Source organism: Tenebrio molitor, chromosome 9, assembly GCF_963966145.1.
Source record: "Tenebrio molitor chromosome 9, icTenMoli1.1, whole genome shotgun sequence".
NCBI classification, from domain to species: Eukaryota; Metazoa; Arthropoda; class Insecta; order Coleoptera; family Tenebrionidae; genus Tenebrio; species Tenebrio molitor.
In genome coordinates, this window is record NC_091054.1 from 14,296,679 (window position 1) to 14,312,299 (window position 15,621).

General features: G+C 34.9%; 1 protein-coding gene and 1 long non-coding RNA gene across 5 annotated transcripts; both read right to left on the reverse strand.

The window, feature by feature from the left end:
* Nucleotides 1-778: 778 nt before the first annotated feature.
* On the reverse strand, nt 779-5,661 carry qtc (quick-to-court). 4 transcript variants are annotated; one of them, XM_069058022.1, is made up of 8 exons: nt 5,441-5,661; nt 4,093-4,468; nt 3,760-3,986; nt 3,309-3,708; nt 2,876-3,256; nt 2,726-2,821; nt 1,709-1,798; nt 779-1,575 (listed from the first exon to the last, which is right to left on the reverse strand). In XM_069058022.1, the coding sequence occupies exons 2-8, from the start codon at nt 4,447-4,449 to the stop codon at nt 1,378-1,380; spliced, it is 1,749 nt and encodes a 582-aa protein (XP_068914123.1). In that variant the 5' UTR covers nt 4,450-4,468; nt 5,441-5,661; the 3' UTR covers nt 779-1,377. The 4 variants fall into 4 exon arrangements, with proteins under 4 accessions (XP_068914123.1, XP_068914122.1, XP_068914121.1 ...); XM_069058021.1 differs by lacking the exon at nt 5,441-5,661 and adding an exon at nt 4,700-5,349 and having other exon boundaries at nt 4,093-4,488; XM_069058020.1 differs by lacking the exon at nt 5,441-5,661 and adding an exon at nt 4,700-5,348.
* Nucleotides 5,662-8,100: 2,439 nt separating this feature from the next.
* On the reverse strand, nt 8,101-13,645 carry LOC138138476 (uncharacterized). Its single transcript, XR_011162039.1, has 2 exons — nt 11,805-13,645; nt 8,101-11,749 (listed from the first exon to the last, which is right to left on the reverse strand). It is a non-coding gene; the product is annotated as an uncharacterized lncRNA (long non-coding RNA).
* Nucleotides 13,646-15,621: the final 1,976 nt, after the last annotated feature.

Below are 15,621 nucleotides of genomic sequence, written 5' to 3' on the forward strand. Positions count from 1 at the left end.
AACTCCATCCATTTTCAATATACATTACTGTTAGGGAATTTTCTGTTTTTGTATTGCAATGAAAGTGTTTAATTTTTTCTAATATTGAACATTCAAAGCCGGCGTTTTGAATTTGTCAAAAAATTTGACACTGCCAGATTATAATTATTGAAGAAAATACGATTAAGTAGCGATATCATGGAGACCACAGGCAGTGTTATATAGAGAAAATGCCTCACTTTAGAGATAAAACAAAGTGTGTTCACCAATAAGAGCATATTGTATGTAGATGTTTTGCCATGAGAATGGTAATGTAATAGTTGTTAACAGTACGAGTTTGATTATGATAAACAAGTTTGGTTGCCTAAACGAGGCGATGAGGCGAATTTCAGAAAAAAAGTTGAAGTTGATACCGGGCAGCGTTGTGTCCCGGTTTTGTTCCGGATACTCTGCCCGCTCATTGGTCGGCCATTGAGCGGGCTCCATTCGTACCGCATTTGGTCCCAATTTTCCGATAAATAGGTTACACCAGCCGAAATTCATTCACTTTCGTTCACGCTCTAAACGTGTTCGTTTAGTTCACTCCTGTCCTCTCCCTCTACAAAAAAGACTCCTGCTCCGTAAAAGCAAGCTGGACAACGAGACATGCTATTCTTCGAGACAACCTGAATCACGAGGCGGGAACCAACCGGCTCTTAGCGAAGTCACTCCGACATGGAAGAGGCATCGGTCCCGAAGATGGATTCGACAGTTCCACAGTGCCGTAATTAGTTTTAAATGGTTTAAAAATAAGAGAGCGTTTGCTGAAGTTCATTATTTTATTTGTCAACGATTGAACACCAATAAATAAAATTATAAATATAACAGTCATTCTAGGTATGTAACAAAGAAAAACGCATAATGCAGTTAGGTTATGCTTTGATTACGTCAGGATTGCACCAGCCCCTTCTTTTAGAATATTATTTGGTAACAGTAGAACCTCACAAGTAAATAAATTCTTGCTACTTAAGTAGATTCGCTAATATCAATTGATGCGATACTTGAAAAAATAGTATACTTAAAGTTAATCTCTGGCATCACGCAAAAAGGCAGCCTTTCACAACATTGACACCAAAATTCAGAGGTTTCGTAGGACCCAGTCTAGCGTAAAAAACGATAACGAAACGGCCCCACCTCTAGTCATTTGGCGTTAGCTCGAATACAATTGAAAAAATAACTTTAAAACTAGATATCACTTTTCAGCATGTCGTCAATATGCTCCGGACCAATCTTAATACTAAAAGTGCGAACATATAACTAGAACTCATTGTGCACCCAAATAAAATAGTGCCGAATACTTTAAGATAAATGTAGGTACGTAATTTTAGGCACCAAGTCTTACAAAATAAAAGTGTAAAATTAGGACAGCCTAGCTTTGTCTATGCTACTGATTTCGTTGGGAGTGAAGCCTAGGATGCTCTGTATAGCTTTCAGGTGACCTTGATTGTTCTCCTTGTCTGTCAAGAAGTAGTAAATCGCTGATTTGAGGAATTGCAAGGTGATTTCTGGGTCGATCTTGCTCTTATTCTTGGCTTCCATTAACTGTCTATACATCGCCTGAAAGTACACAATTTTTAAAAACCGTCCGCCGTTCTGGGATCAAGTTGAATTAAAAAACGCCAAGTGCTACTCTACAACATGCCACCCATGCAAGAAAGAGTGCCTAATTTTGGGGTATCGGTACAATTACCTTTCTAGCACCAAGTACCCACAACGAAAGAGCCTCTTTAGCGCTAAGTAAAGGCTGTAAGTTGTTAGAAGTTGAGGCGTACTCTAAATCCTAAAAAATCGATGGAAATTTATCAGGGACGAATGAAAATCAATACCTCCTCTCTCTTTCTATAGTTCATTTTTTAATGCTGTAGAAAAAGTCAGGCAACCCAATATACAGTTATCAATGCTGCCTAGATACCTTAAATTCATTTATAATTGAAATGGATCCACGATGCCGCTAAAAATTCTGGTTGTCAAAATCTCCGTCATTCTGACAAGGTTTTGACATTCGATAAAAAAATTTAATTGAAATGAGAAAACGTGTTTAATAATGTGTTTAATCTCGAATTCATGAATAAAAAAGCAGTAAGTTAGTAAATCAAAACAATAATTAACCACAACTTAGACATACATATTATGGATTTAAAAAATCAACTCTCATCTTCGAATTCTTCTGGTTAATCCGAATCGTCATCAGACTCTCCAAGGTGTATAATCAGTGGTTCCACGGTCACTTCAATACGCACATCCAATTCCCACATCTGCTCTTCTTTAGTTTAACCGGATCCCCAACCCCTTAAGTTCCGCATGTTCATCATAGATATGTTTGTAAATATTCAACATCATATTTCTTCGAATACGAATAAGGGCGACTTACTTTTTCGTTGAACATAATTTGTTCTGTGCGGCCCATCGATAATTAAGTATAAAAACCCTTGACCAAACTAGCCTTTAAATTAATACCTAATTGACAGTGACACGAACTGACATTAGTGCATTTATTGTGGCATATGGCATCATGGATTGAAGTAATTTACAAAATTGAAATAGGAATCTAGTGAACTATTGAAAGTGTATATTTGGCTGCCTGACTTTTTCTACAGCATTAAAAAATGAACTATACTCATCGAGTAGACGACAAAATTGCACTGTTTTTTAGTTATTACACTATCGTAATTATGATCAAACACTAATTAACTCCTCACACACTCACCTTAATGTTTTCTAGTTCATTCTTCGTCACTTGTAATTCTTCGAGTAGTTCCGGAACGGAAATCCTGCTGGGACCTTGCCTCGCTATATCCATAACCTACAATATCGATTAATGAATAATAATTGGTATTTCATCCGTGTCAGAACCTACCTTATTTTCACGCTCCAAACGCCCCGCCTCTTGGCCTTGATTGTACATTTCGAGGTACGTCTTTTTCTGCTTTTCTTCTTGCTGAGTTAGTTTGTGGCACGCGTCTTCTAACTGCGACTCTAACTCTTTGATTTTCTCTTTGGCTAAGTCTAGTTCCGGGACCAATTCCCAATACCTCTTGTTAATCTCGGTGATTCGCTGCAGCAACTCTTCGATTTTATCGTTCTGCCTTTGCTTCAACTGATAAGACTCCTCTTCGTGGGTCTTCACCAGTTCTTGGAGTCTTTTTTCGTACTCTAAGATCAAGCTGGTGTGTTCACTATTGTCGCTTAAGGCTACGGTGACGGCTTTGTCGGCCGTTTCAGCTTTACGTTTCAGCGGCTGCGTCAAAAAACAAATAACAAATGCGAATTTGACATTGAAATAAACCTACACTTCTGGTTCCGAGTTCGGCGTCCTTGGAACTAATTGGTGAATTTGTGTAGTCTTCAAAATGGCCGGAATCGGTGTAAGAATTAGTCATTTCGTTCTGCAAAACACTCCTATCAATCGTGTCAACGTCGGGTGTCATTTGCTCGTCTGTGTTTTCTCTCACTGTTACTGCATCGCTGGAATTGGATTTGTCCTCTGGGGAATTGAGGGCCGCTTTGTACAACCGCAACTCTACTACTTCTTTGGTCAACTTCAAGATGTCGCTGTCTTTCTCTTCGAGATCTCTTTTCGCTTGATGCAAGAGGTGTTTAAGTTTTTTGACTTGACGGTGGACTCGTTGAGTTGGTGTCAAGTAATCTTCTCCGGTAGCTCCAGCATGTTGGTTGCAGTGAAAAACGTACCTGGAGGAAAGATCAAGTGAACGGAGTACCGCGAAGAAGATTTTCTCTTACTTCATGCTTCTCCCGGAGAACGTGGTGCCATTCCGTGCCACACTCGCGTGATCGCATGAACCCACACTTGCTACGCTCGTTAGACTCGTAATACTTTCAGTATCCCAGTCTATGTTGGGACTGGAGAGGTTCTTGACATCTGGGGAAGTCGGCGGAGTCTTCGGTGACGAAGTTAGTGCAGACGGAGACCGAGATGTGTTCAGACGAGTCGTCGATAACGACAAGGACTGCAACAACCCCCGAATTACTCAACTAACGGTGCAAAACCAGTCCAGCACAAATCAATACTAATTCCTTTTTCCGTCGACACTTCCGATTAAACAAACCACTCACCAGACTTCTTATTCGAGAGGGTGATTGCGGAGTCGTCGGCCCTTTGAGGCCTTTGGGGTTGCGAGAGTCCGTCGTGACGATATTTCGGGGTCTCGGAGCGGCTGCGGAAGCGCCATGTCTGGCATGCCTCTCACCCCTCTCCATGAAAGAATTCCCACGTTTCAGGAGGGCGCTTCTATTATCCTGCTGAGCTTGGAGTCCTGCAGTACGGTTCGTGGCCGGACTGAAATGGTTCGCGGCCGGATTGTCAGTCCGGAGTCGCAGACTTCCGGCACGGCGGAGGGGTACAGGGGATGAAGGCACCGGAATCCGGGAATCTTTCGGCTTCGACATTATCGGAAAGATGTTCGCGCTCATCTTTGGTTGAGTTCGCAAACTAAAAAACTCAACCACTTACTATTGAATAATAAGTGAGAAACAGGCACAGATTAGATCCCAAGATTATTATTTAATCTTAGTTTGATAACAATGATGAATCATCAAAAACTGTCAGTATCAATCAAAACAAATCTAGACGACGAAGCGGTGACGCGAGTAAATGCAATTACTTGGATAACGCGAAAAATATTAAATGATCGCTAATTGTGGTTGGTGAAGGTTTACTTACCTGACCAAGACTACAACAGTCGCATTTCTTTTAATTGAAACTGTTAAACACTACGAACACCATATTGGTATGAATTTACTTGGAACGTTGAAAGTTAATTATTATTTCAACACAATATTACGGAACATTCTGACTGGTGTACTGCCCCCACTTTTCTTGGATAACGTAACAAACCATTAGAAAATATCTTAAAGTCGGTGGCATGGAAATGACCGCGTGGCTGGCAGGTGTTGTGTTGGTTGTATATTACTTTATTTGTTATCGGTTTGTGAGGCGCATCGTCAATGGCTGATAACATCGTCCTACACACGTGATAACATTAATATTTATTTTGTATGTGTTGATCACGTCAGTCGTATAGTTTTTTAGGGTTGTTTGTAGTAACGATAGAGTTGTTGAAATAAACAAAAGTAGAATTCGTTTTTATTTACTGGTTAATGAAAGTTGTGTGACAGCAAAAAAAAAAACTAATGAGGAATATTTATTTAATGACTGCTCTGGACTGCCTAAACAGTTGCTAAAAATACGAACAAATTTAGAAAGTGCATCGTTTCACAGTTTTCTGTCGCTATAAGTTTTGGCGAATTGTTTGTTATCACGACGCAACATTCTTTCCTATTAGTCCCATTACGATTATAAATTTAAAATAGATTTATACTTTTAGATAAGTGAAACCGGTTAAATTGATCTGTAGAAAATATAAAAAGAAATGTGATCCACTATCACTAAACATCAACTTACATGAAATAATATTTGTTCACATTATATTATAACTTTTTAAAATGTAGAAATTTAATAGAAATTTCACGCCACTGTTACACATAGTAATGAAAATTTATTTGTTGCCGTTGTGAATTAAGAACAATACTGCATTCACAAGACTTGTTTTGTTTCTCACATTAAATAATATTTAGTAACAGTTCATGCAATCAGTTGTTACGTCTCGATCAAAAATAAAGATTTTTACAATCTCAACAAAAATGTTATGATGTCTTGTAAAAATATTATTGATAAGTACCGGGTGAGTCAAGTTTTACCGTCCGAGCGAAAACACCCACTTCCAATCGATTTAAAATTCTGAAAAAATTCAGGAATGATTGTCTATCGCTGTAGAACAGTCTGTAAAAATTTCAAATTTTTTAATGAAACAAGTATATATTACGATTTAATTCAATAACATTTAGGAAAAATTTGGTGTCATTGAAATCATGAAAACATCACCGGTTTTTGAAATACATAAATGGAAATTGATATTAAAATGCAAAATTTAGCTATGATTTATTATTACATGGGTTATTTATGGTACCCCTTATGGACTTAAGAATTACTAGAAAAGCTATCAACAGCTGTTTACCCCAACAATGAGGCATTTATTTATGGCATTGCAGTTGTAAATCTTGGTCATTTTTCGCTGTTCATGTTAAAATTGGAATAATTCAAAAACTAATCATTTTCTTTTAATGCGAATTTCATAAATATGTTCTTTGAATTAATTGTGAATTATGAGCGTGTACGGAAAAAAAATTGTTTGCTCAAAATCAATTTTTTTTATTTTATGGCTTCGAATGAAATGATATGGGAAAATTGATTACACACGTTTCAAGCCTTATATCAAGTGAATGTAACCCTAAAGTTTCGTAATTTTTTAATAGGGTTTATCGTGCGGGCGGTAAAACTTGATACCCGATACATACAGGGGTATTCACAAGTAATAATGGGCCTAAAGTTTGTCTAAACATAAGTGAATTTTACGGTTTTAACAACTAAAGTACTTTATGAGGGATGTTGTAAAAGTGGGAATAACCAAATCTGCAGCTTTTCATTTAACAAAGACAGCACGCGTTGCAAAATTTATGACAGGGTAGCTAAATATTCTGTTGTGATGGATTTGTCGTGAACAACCCTAAAATCCCTCATAAAGTACTTTAGATGTTAAAACCATAAAATTCACTTATGTTTAGACAAACTTTAACAACGAGTAGATACCAATTGATCTTTTTATTTTTTAATGAATCTAAAACTGCTTTTATGAAGAAAATTTTCAGTTGTCATTACGTGACATTTATCAGGTATTTTTTGTGTTTAAATAAAAATAATCTAAAAAATTTACATTAATTTAAATGTCAACTTCATGTCAAATTTAAAAAAAAAACTAAAACCAACTATGTTTTTTTTTTTATAAATATTGTATAAATTTGTATAAATGATCCACGAAGGCAATGAAAATGTATAACTGATTGCGTTTCAATGTTTGTAAGGTCCATTATTACTCGTGAATAAGAATGTACGACTAAACAGTGAGTTTGTTTAAGATTGGCCATAAGGTTTTACATGTTAATTTTTGTTGTGGGATATGATAATATGTATGTATATTGAAGCAACTTCAATTTAATAACCAGAAGCAAAGAATAAGCTAGGTAGCAAAAAGACGTTTTTTGAATTCTGTTTGTTTCAATTTTAAATTTTCAGTAGGCTAAAAAATTTCACCTGAAATTTGTAATTTTGATATGTGTGATTGCTTAGCTGCCTATGGAGGCCATTTTGAACATTTCAGTAAATTTTTATTGAACTAAAGAACCAGAACCTTATTATATCGTGTGTTCCAATAAAAACTCACTCGCAGTATGCCATGACTATAGAGATAGATAGACTGGTCATGTCGATTTTAGGATCATTGGAAGTAGTTCATTTGTTACTTACAAATTTTCGACTGTAATTACACAAGAGGTTTCATTTAGTCGGTAATAGTATATTTCAAACCAAGGTAAGAAAGTGGTTTCTTGCAGACTGCAGGCAAAGATTATAAACCGAGTCGTAGACGAGGTTTGTAAGTGCCTAAGGTCTGCAAGGACACTTTCTTAACAAGGTTTGAATACAATTTTTTTCCCTACCGGCACAACTTTGTTGAAAAAAGTCAAAAAAGATGGTTATATTCGTGATTAAAACGAAAATTTTGAGAATTGAATAGTAGGCTGTGTTATTTGTTTAATTAACTTGTCATCGCATTTGAAGATTTGAGGTTTGTTCGAAAATTTGATATAAATAGGGTAAAGTAATCTACCTACCTAGCTTATCTGTTTATTTTCCAGATTATATGATTGACCTACCAACTTACTTCATTGAATTGGCTTTCATTTATCAATAACTTATTTCACTTTTGACACTTTTGACATTTGTATTTTGGTACAGTTTTACCATAAACATTTCATGATTAACTTTCTTACCTTAGCGAGAAAGTTGAATTTTCTCACCTCAAATGAGGTATCCACAGCCTACATTTCTAACCGGTAGGGAGAAAAATATTTTTTTCCCTACCGGCACAACTTTGTTGAAAAAAGTCAAAAAAGATGGTTATATTCGTGATTAAAACGAAAATTTTGAGAATTGAATAGTAGGCTGTGTTATTTGTTTAATTAACTTGTCATCGCATTTGAAGATTTGAGGTTTGTTCGAAAATTTGATATAAACAGGGTAAAGTAATCTACCTACCTAGCTTATCTGTTTATTTTCCAGATTATATGATTGACCTACCAACTTACTTCATTGAATTGGCTTTCATTTATCAATAACTTATTTCACTTTTGACACTTTTGACATTTGTATTTTGGTACAGTTTTACCATAAACATTTCATGATTAACTTTCTTACCTTAGCGAGAAAGTTGAATTTTCTCACCTCAAATGAGGTATCCACAGCCTATATTTTTAACCGGTAGGGAGAAAAATATTTTTTGCAACGAAAACGTATTGCTTAGCAATTAGACGAGAAAAATTGGCACGATAAAAGCACGACGGCCGTAGGCCGGAGTTGATTTTATCCTGCCAATTTTTCGAGTCTAATTGTCAAGCAATTAGTTTGAGTTGCAAATAAATATTTTTCCTGACTAAATGAAACCTCGAGTGTAATTCGGCGAGACAATTTAATGAATGAACAATGCAAATTTAATTTTTTTATTTGGTATTAAAGGTATTAGATGCCTAGCAACTAAAGGTATAAGTTACCTGAGTGTTTTTGCCGGATAAAAGTTAGGGCAAACTTTTATCCGTTGTCAAAGTGACAAAATCACAGCTCCTTATGAGATTTTTATACATGAATTAAATTGTCATCATTATTGTGAGTTGTGACAGATAACCTATAAATTTACTTTAGTAGTTCATTTCACATCTGGTACTAAGACATACTTCACTTTTGTCATGGCTTGCTGCGAGTGAGTTTTTTGTGGAACACATAGCATAACACTGGTAAACAAAATCGCACTTTTTGTCTGTTGCATAAGATGTTTTAACTGTTTTTTACTAATTTGACGTCGCTGATTTCGAATCTACCCTCACTTTTTATCTAGCAGCTCTAGTTTTTGAGATACAAGTACCCCCTAGAATTTTGTTCTTTGGTCGACAAATTGTTATGAACGAAAAGTAATTACCCAGATTTTATAAATCTATCATTATATTGTCATCAAGAAGAACTTGTGTAAACAATCTAACTAATTTTGGTTTCATTTGTAGCGAGTACATGTTTAAAAAATGTCGCTTGAATGTGTCTCAGTTTGTAAAACAAGTCTACATAGACTGCTTTGGGAAGCCATTAGAACTAAATAGCAAATCCTGGATCCAAAATTTGGTGTGTGTAAAAGCTGTGTCGTTTGTGGACAAATAAAAAAAATATCTACTTTTTAGGACAAAAGCCTAGTAATCTGCTGCGAACCTTTAAATCATCACGATGATTGTTATTTTTGTGTTGTGAAATCATCGGAATAAATCGCAAAAATTGTTCCAAGTGGATTTATCCTATATTGCAATGTGCTATTAGACCTGTTCTGAGTTCTAGTACCACAGTTCCAACCCAATGCGTCCAATCTAAAATCGCAAGATAGTTCAGAAAACGGTGATGATGATAACGATAGTGACTTTTATTGCCCTTTCGAACCTTGACCACTCAATCAAAATGATCTAGATGACTTGATCAGACATCATGGACTTCATCCATTTAGATCGTTTTCCCCAAAAACCTGGGTGATTGAAGTGAAAAGCAAGTAGAAGGACATTTGCATTATAGAAGAGCGATACCAAAGTTACTGAAATGCAAATATGATGACTGCTTACTGCTGGAGGATGCAGAGGAGTACTCCTGAGTCAGCTCATGCAAAAAAATCGTATATAAGAAGGTTTATTCAAATTAATCTTGTGTAATAAAAGATTTTATCTTGAAAACTTCTCGCTTCATATCTCAATAACTAGAGCTGCTACTGAAAAAAGGACTTCAAATTTGAAATTAGCGAGGCAAGTATATTTAGAATCAGGTATAAAACTACGCCATGCAACAAAACCACTGTAATGAATCTTAACCCTCTACCAGCCGGCGGCACGGCAATTTTTTAACTTGGGTCCAGTAGCTGGTCTTCTCGGATGTATCTGATCCTCCTTTAGTCGTTTTCTAACCGTATTTTCACTCAGACGGAGTGCATATTATCTAACATGCGATTTTAAAAAATAGGAGAGCAGTGAGAAACCCTTCTCTAATGCTTATTAATCTTAAGTATTGGTCCTGGTGAGGTGTTGTGATTCGTTTTCGGCCTTGTCCAGGTCTCCTTGTGTGTCGTCCAGTCTCCCGACGTCTTCTTAGAACTTTAGATACGATAGACTGGTTCGAATCAAAGCGATATAGTCCTTTCACTCTGAGCTAACAAAAGCACTTGCACGTTCTTTTTAAATGCTAAGTTCTTCCTAACATCATCCATGTTAAGGCTAGGGCCACACTACAGACTTTTCATCGGCCGACAGTTTAGTTGGTTGCTTAATAAGTATGAGGACTAATGTGAGTGCGCACACTAAAGCGATTTTAGTCGGCCGACAGATTGATCGAAAAATAGTTGGAATTCCCTTTCAACAAAAAAGTTGGCCAACTATTGATAGAGCATGGTGTACAATGCGAGTGCCCACATTCACCGACTATCCGGTCGGTGATCCACACATTATGCGCGCAGTGGCTCTCTGCAATGCAAAAATTTTGATTTTTAATTTATGATTATGAAAGTAATAAAATATATTGAACCAAAGGATATTTTAAACCTATGTCAAATCTCATATGTATTTAATTAATATCGCGTAAGATTTATTAAGATACCAACAAAAGTAGGAAATATTCCAGCAAAAAATGAGACGTGCTTTATTATTTAAATATCTATAATTCAAAATTAACCTAGATTCCTTTACACATATTTTTATGCGTTAAAGCTAAGGTAAAGACGCAGTCGGAACGCGCTACTATGAAGTATTGGGTGATTCAAAATGATTGTGGCCAAGTATGGCAACTATGTACGAAAATTTATGTGGCAACTGTGTGGATGAGGTAGAGTTGTCATTTGTATGACATTTCATAAGCGTGCATTTGATTTTTTTGATATCATTACACCACGGCCTCCTTGATTTATAAGAGACTCGTCTCTTATCCGGCCTGTCGCATTCGATAAATGTCTGTTTTTGAAAATTCCCTTGTAAATTCCCCATAGACAACACAGTAAACTTATAGAACGCAAACTCCCATAGTTTTTTGTGCCCCGACGCCATCTACTGGCTTGTGGTAGGTGCAAAATAAGACACAGCCAGCTGGATATCCTGGCTTTTTTATTTATTTTAATTTAAAGTAATTTATTTATTAAACTAAAAGACAACATTTATTTCGAAGTTATTATTTTCAATCTTTTTCGATACATTTCCATTACATTTTTATAAATTTTGGTTTGGTCTTTCTTTTCCTCAATTGCGGCAAACAGAAATTTATCGCATCCTTGCCTTGCATTGCTTTGCTCTTTATTTTGACATCGAATTTTGCATGAAGTTTTATACGTTTTCGGTACATTGCAACCCGAATTTTGGATCGACATTCTGCCTTTTTATAATTTTGAATATGCTCAGCTTTTCTTATTTTCTTTTTGAGACTTTCACATCATAAGAATTTATATCTTCATCGTCATTACTATATAAAACAGGAGTTACACAATTATAGTGTCTTCAGTAGAAAGGTCGTAGATCAGTAGATCGGATGAAAATTCTATAAAAAGTACTTTTCAGTTAAAATATAATTATCAATATTTTTTTGCTATTACTGGAAGTAAATCTGGACTGGAAAAGGAGGGAAGTTGTATCTTGTATCGAGGGTACGGCCACATTTGTTCGTGTCGAAGTCTTTGCTGGAAAAATGAAGTCCATACACAGTGTAGCTGTTATACCAACACTTTCATAGGCTCCAAAGTATATAACTGCTTGTTACCCGTCTTTTTAATACATTCCATAAAACGCCCAGGATATTTAATTGGATTTGGAAATTTATGGCGAGTTCCACATGGTTTATGATACCTTTGCACGGTGCAAAGTCTCACAATAGTAAATTTATTACTTATGACTTGATATGTCAAAATATAATTTTTTAAATTTTGGCACAAGTTTCCGCGATTTTTATTTTTATAAAACGGCAGCGTCCCCTGACGGCTTGTGGTGGGTGCGTTTTCAAAAAAACGAGGAAAATGCATAGGAGTTTGCGTTCTATAGGTTTACTGTGTTGTCTATGAAATTCCCCGTATAGTATGTCCATCTAGCGACTTTAATGTGACCCATATATTAGTATATGCAACTAAAAATACTTATGAATAATGACATTTTGTATAATAAATTGTCAATTTGAAAAACTAAGTGCAGTCGAAACTTTAAAAAATACCACAAACAAAGAAAAAATGTTGTATTAGTTCACGACATAAAGTTAACATTTCTTATCATAATCTACCCAATGATATCACTTTAAATGCAGCATAGAAGATAGGACTGAGAGATCATACTGGTAATATCATGAGTGCCGCAGAATATGCAAGTAGTAAAATGTTACCAAGATTCCAAAATTTAAGGATCAATGGAAATATTTCAGTCACCTTGCAACATAGTTCTCTGGAAAAACTAGAAAAATTGTCTTCCTTTACTTATTTGCCAAGAACCAATTTTCAAATTGAGACGGCGGCAACAGCTTTTTTATGTGGCTACTTAATTATGAAAATAAGGGAGGCAGTCCATGAATGTGATTATTGCTTGTCACATTTACAAGATTCAAAATCGAAAAAGAAAATCCCTTTACTGGAATTAATTTATTACTAAGCTAGAGGAAGGCTAAGTTACCCCAATGATCAATTTGTGGGTCTAGTATAGTTTGGGAATGAGAAATTGGAATTTTAGCTTCTTCACTTGGGAAGGTTAAACATTAGGTAGATAATAATGAAGATTTACGGCTATGAGCAGTTCATTCCAGGAGGGACAAACAATCTGCATTTTGCCGATATTTGGCATCCCTTTTTAGTAACTAGCAGGTAGTAAAACACTATCGTAAATCTTCATTATTATAATCTTTACAATCTACCCATTGCAAGTGAAGAAGCTAAAATTCCAATTTCTCGTTCGCAAACTATACAATTTACAATAATTTCAATAATAGTAGAAATTCTACCAAGCATTCCAAAGGAAAATATAAATTTTGTTTTGAAGAATATCTTGGCCTCAATCTTTCGGGAAATCCACTAATTCATTGTCCTGTTCATGGTAAAATGTGAGTGAGACACTTATTTAAAAATTAGAACTTCCTGTCATTGTAAATTTTTGTAACTTGCACTCAGACAAATAAAAAAAATATATAAAAAAGAAAATTGTTGAAATTAAATTTACCGTTCATAAAAAATATTTTTGATTTGAGATTTTGAAAAGGTGTCAGATGTATGTGTGCGTTAAAACTGTTGAAAAATGTTGAAAACACGTCTATAAAACAATAATTTCCTGCAAGGCAGGCAACCAGTACAACACATAAGCCCCGTATTGTGGCGCACCTTATAAAACAAAAATAATGCCTAGAACTACGAATGCGGCAGGCCGGATAAGAGACGAGTCTCTTATGAATCTAGGAGGCCGTGCATTACACATTGATTTGACAGTTTTCAAAATTGCGCGACTATGAACTGTCAAAGAAATATCAACTCTACCCTACCCACACCGTTGCCACATAAATTTTCGTACATAGTTGCCATACTTGGCCACAATCATTTTGAATCACCCAATATGACAATAACAGATAATAATTATTCGTTATTTTTGTTCATTACCAAAACTGAAAAAAGACCATGAATTCGAATGAACTTTCAAATTCTATTAGGGCCCCTCATAAAGTTTAAATATTTGTTTTTTTTTTACTTTCTCCTTTATTGCTCCGACACGTTTTTTTAAACCACCTTTGCAATCCCTTTTTTATTGCTGTCTTCTCCGCCTTCACATTATTACCCTTATTCCTTAATTAATGACTCGTTATTAGAATTGAAGAAATTGAAAAAAGACCAGCTTTATGTAGTAAATCAGCAGTGACTCCTCGCACAGTGCAAAAATTTTGATTTTTAATTTATGATTATGAAAGTTATTCAATATATTGAAATAAAGGATATCTTTATCCTATGTCAGATGTCAGATTTAATTAAAATCGCGTTGATTTTATCAACTGTGCATAAGCAGTCGGCCGATTAATAGTCGACTGTCTGCGCACCAACGCCACCAACAGCCAACCAAATAGTTTAGTTTGCCTGGTGGAAGCTACCCAATCGGACTAAATTATCGGCCAGTTATTTAGTCTGTAGTGTGGCCCTAGCCTAAAAGTAAATTAAGATTTGCGTCAATACTGATTCAATTTTTCAACTGCTATTAAAAAATTATTTTCTAGTAAATTTCAAAATTTAACAAAAACGATATTTTTGCTCATTTTTGTAAATAGTGGCTGAAAATTTTAATTACATTTGTAGCATTATCTATGCTTCTCCTCTATTTTCAGTGTGTATAACAATTTTTTGCTTTAAAGTAAAACTCTTCAAAAAAATCGTAAAAATTCAAGTGATGCGTTAATTTTGCAGTTCAGTGTATTATTGTTTAATCTAAAAACAGCGCTAGGCTTTGTTAGTTTGTTGAATTAATTTATTGTTTTCCAGCAAATTATAGCATCTTGCTATGCAACATAACAAGGTCGTCCAAGAGGTGTGTCAATAACTGTACTTAATAACTAATAAAGGAAGTAAGCTGTACTTAAAAAAAAATCTTTAGTATTTCCTGTGCCATTTAAAACTATAAAAGTATAACTATAACTGTATTAATAATTATAACAAAGAACACAATTTTATTTTAACAAAAAAAAAAAAATACAAAACATCACAACTAATAAAAATAGAGTGAGTTAATCTGACAATCAATATTTTTTAAATTGTGAGTGATTTCCAATGTAAAATAAAAATTTAAAGTTCCCATATAACTTTCGTTATACCGGGTGTTATGAAAGTCCCCGTAATAAATTTAACCACCAATAAGAAATATTTATTTTTTAAATTTAGTTAGTAATTTAATTTTAGAATCTTAAAAATCATAACCGCTCATGTATTTACACATTCATTGATAACGAAGCACGAAAAAAAAAAACTCGATTAAAATACTGGAATGTAAAACAGTAAAAACTGTTAGTATTAGGGTACGTTTATGTTGGAGCTGCGATGAGCGATAAGAGCGAACTGCCATTTGAAAACCACGGTACTTCGCTCTTATCACCGCTTTTATCGCTCATCTGAGCTCCAATATAAACGTTCCCTTAGAAAAGCGATTGTTGTTTCGTCAAAAAACAGTAAAGTTTTTATCGCACAAAAACATTTGCACTCACTCTTTCGTTTCAATTGATGATTATTCAATGAGTGAAGTGTCGAATTAGGGGTTAGAAAAATGTAAAAAAAATATTCGATTAGAAAAAGATCAATATGTAAAAAATGTTTATTTTAAAGAGTCTTGTTGGTGATTAAATTTATTACATGGACTTCCATAACTCCTGTACCTATGTATTGCCACGTAACTGATACACATAAAGGTTTT

What these genes read in the sequence shown, in the direction of transcription:
- qtc (XM_069058022.1), bottom strand. Translation starts at nt 4,449, where the DNA reads ATGAGCGCGAACATCTTTCCGATAATGTCGAAGCCGAAAGATTCCCGG. An exon ending in TTCTCCGGGAGAAGCATGAA is followed by an intron (nt 3,709 to 3,759) that starts GTAAGAGAAAAT and finishes TCTTTCCTCCAG; the next exon opens with GTACGTTTTTCACTGCAACC. An exon ending in ATGAACTAGAAAACATTAAG is followed by an intron (nt 1,799 to 2,725) that starts GTGAGTGTGTGA and finishes TCGATTTTTTAG; the next exon opens with GATTTAGAGTACGCCTCAAC.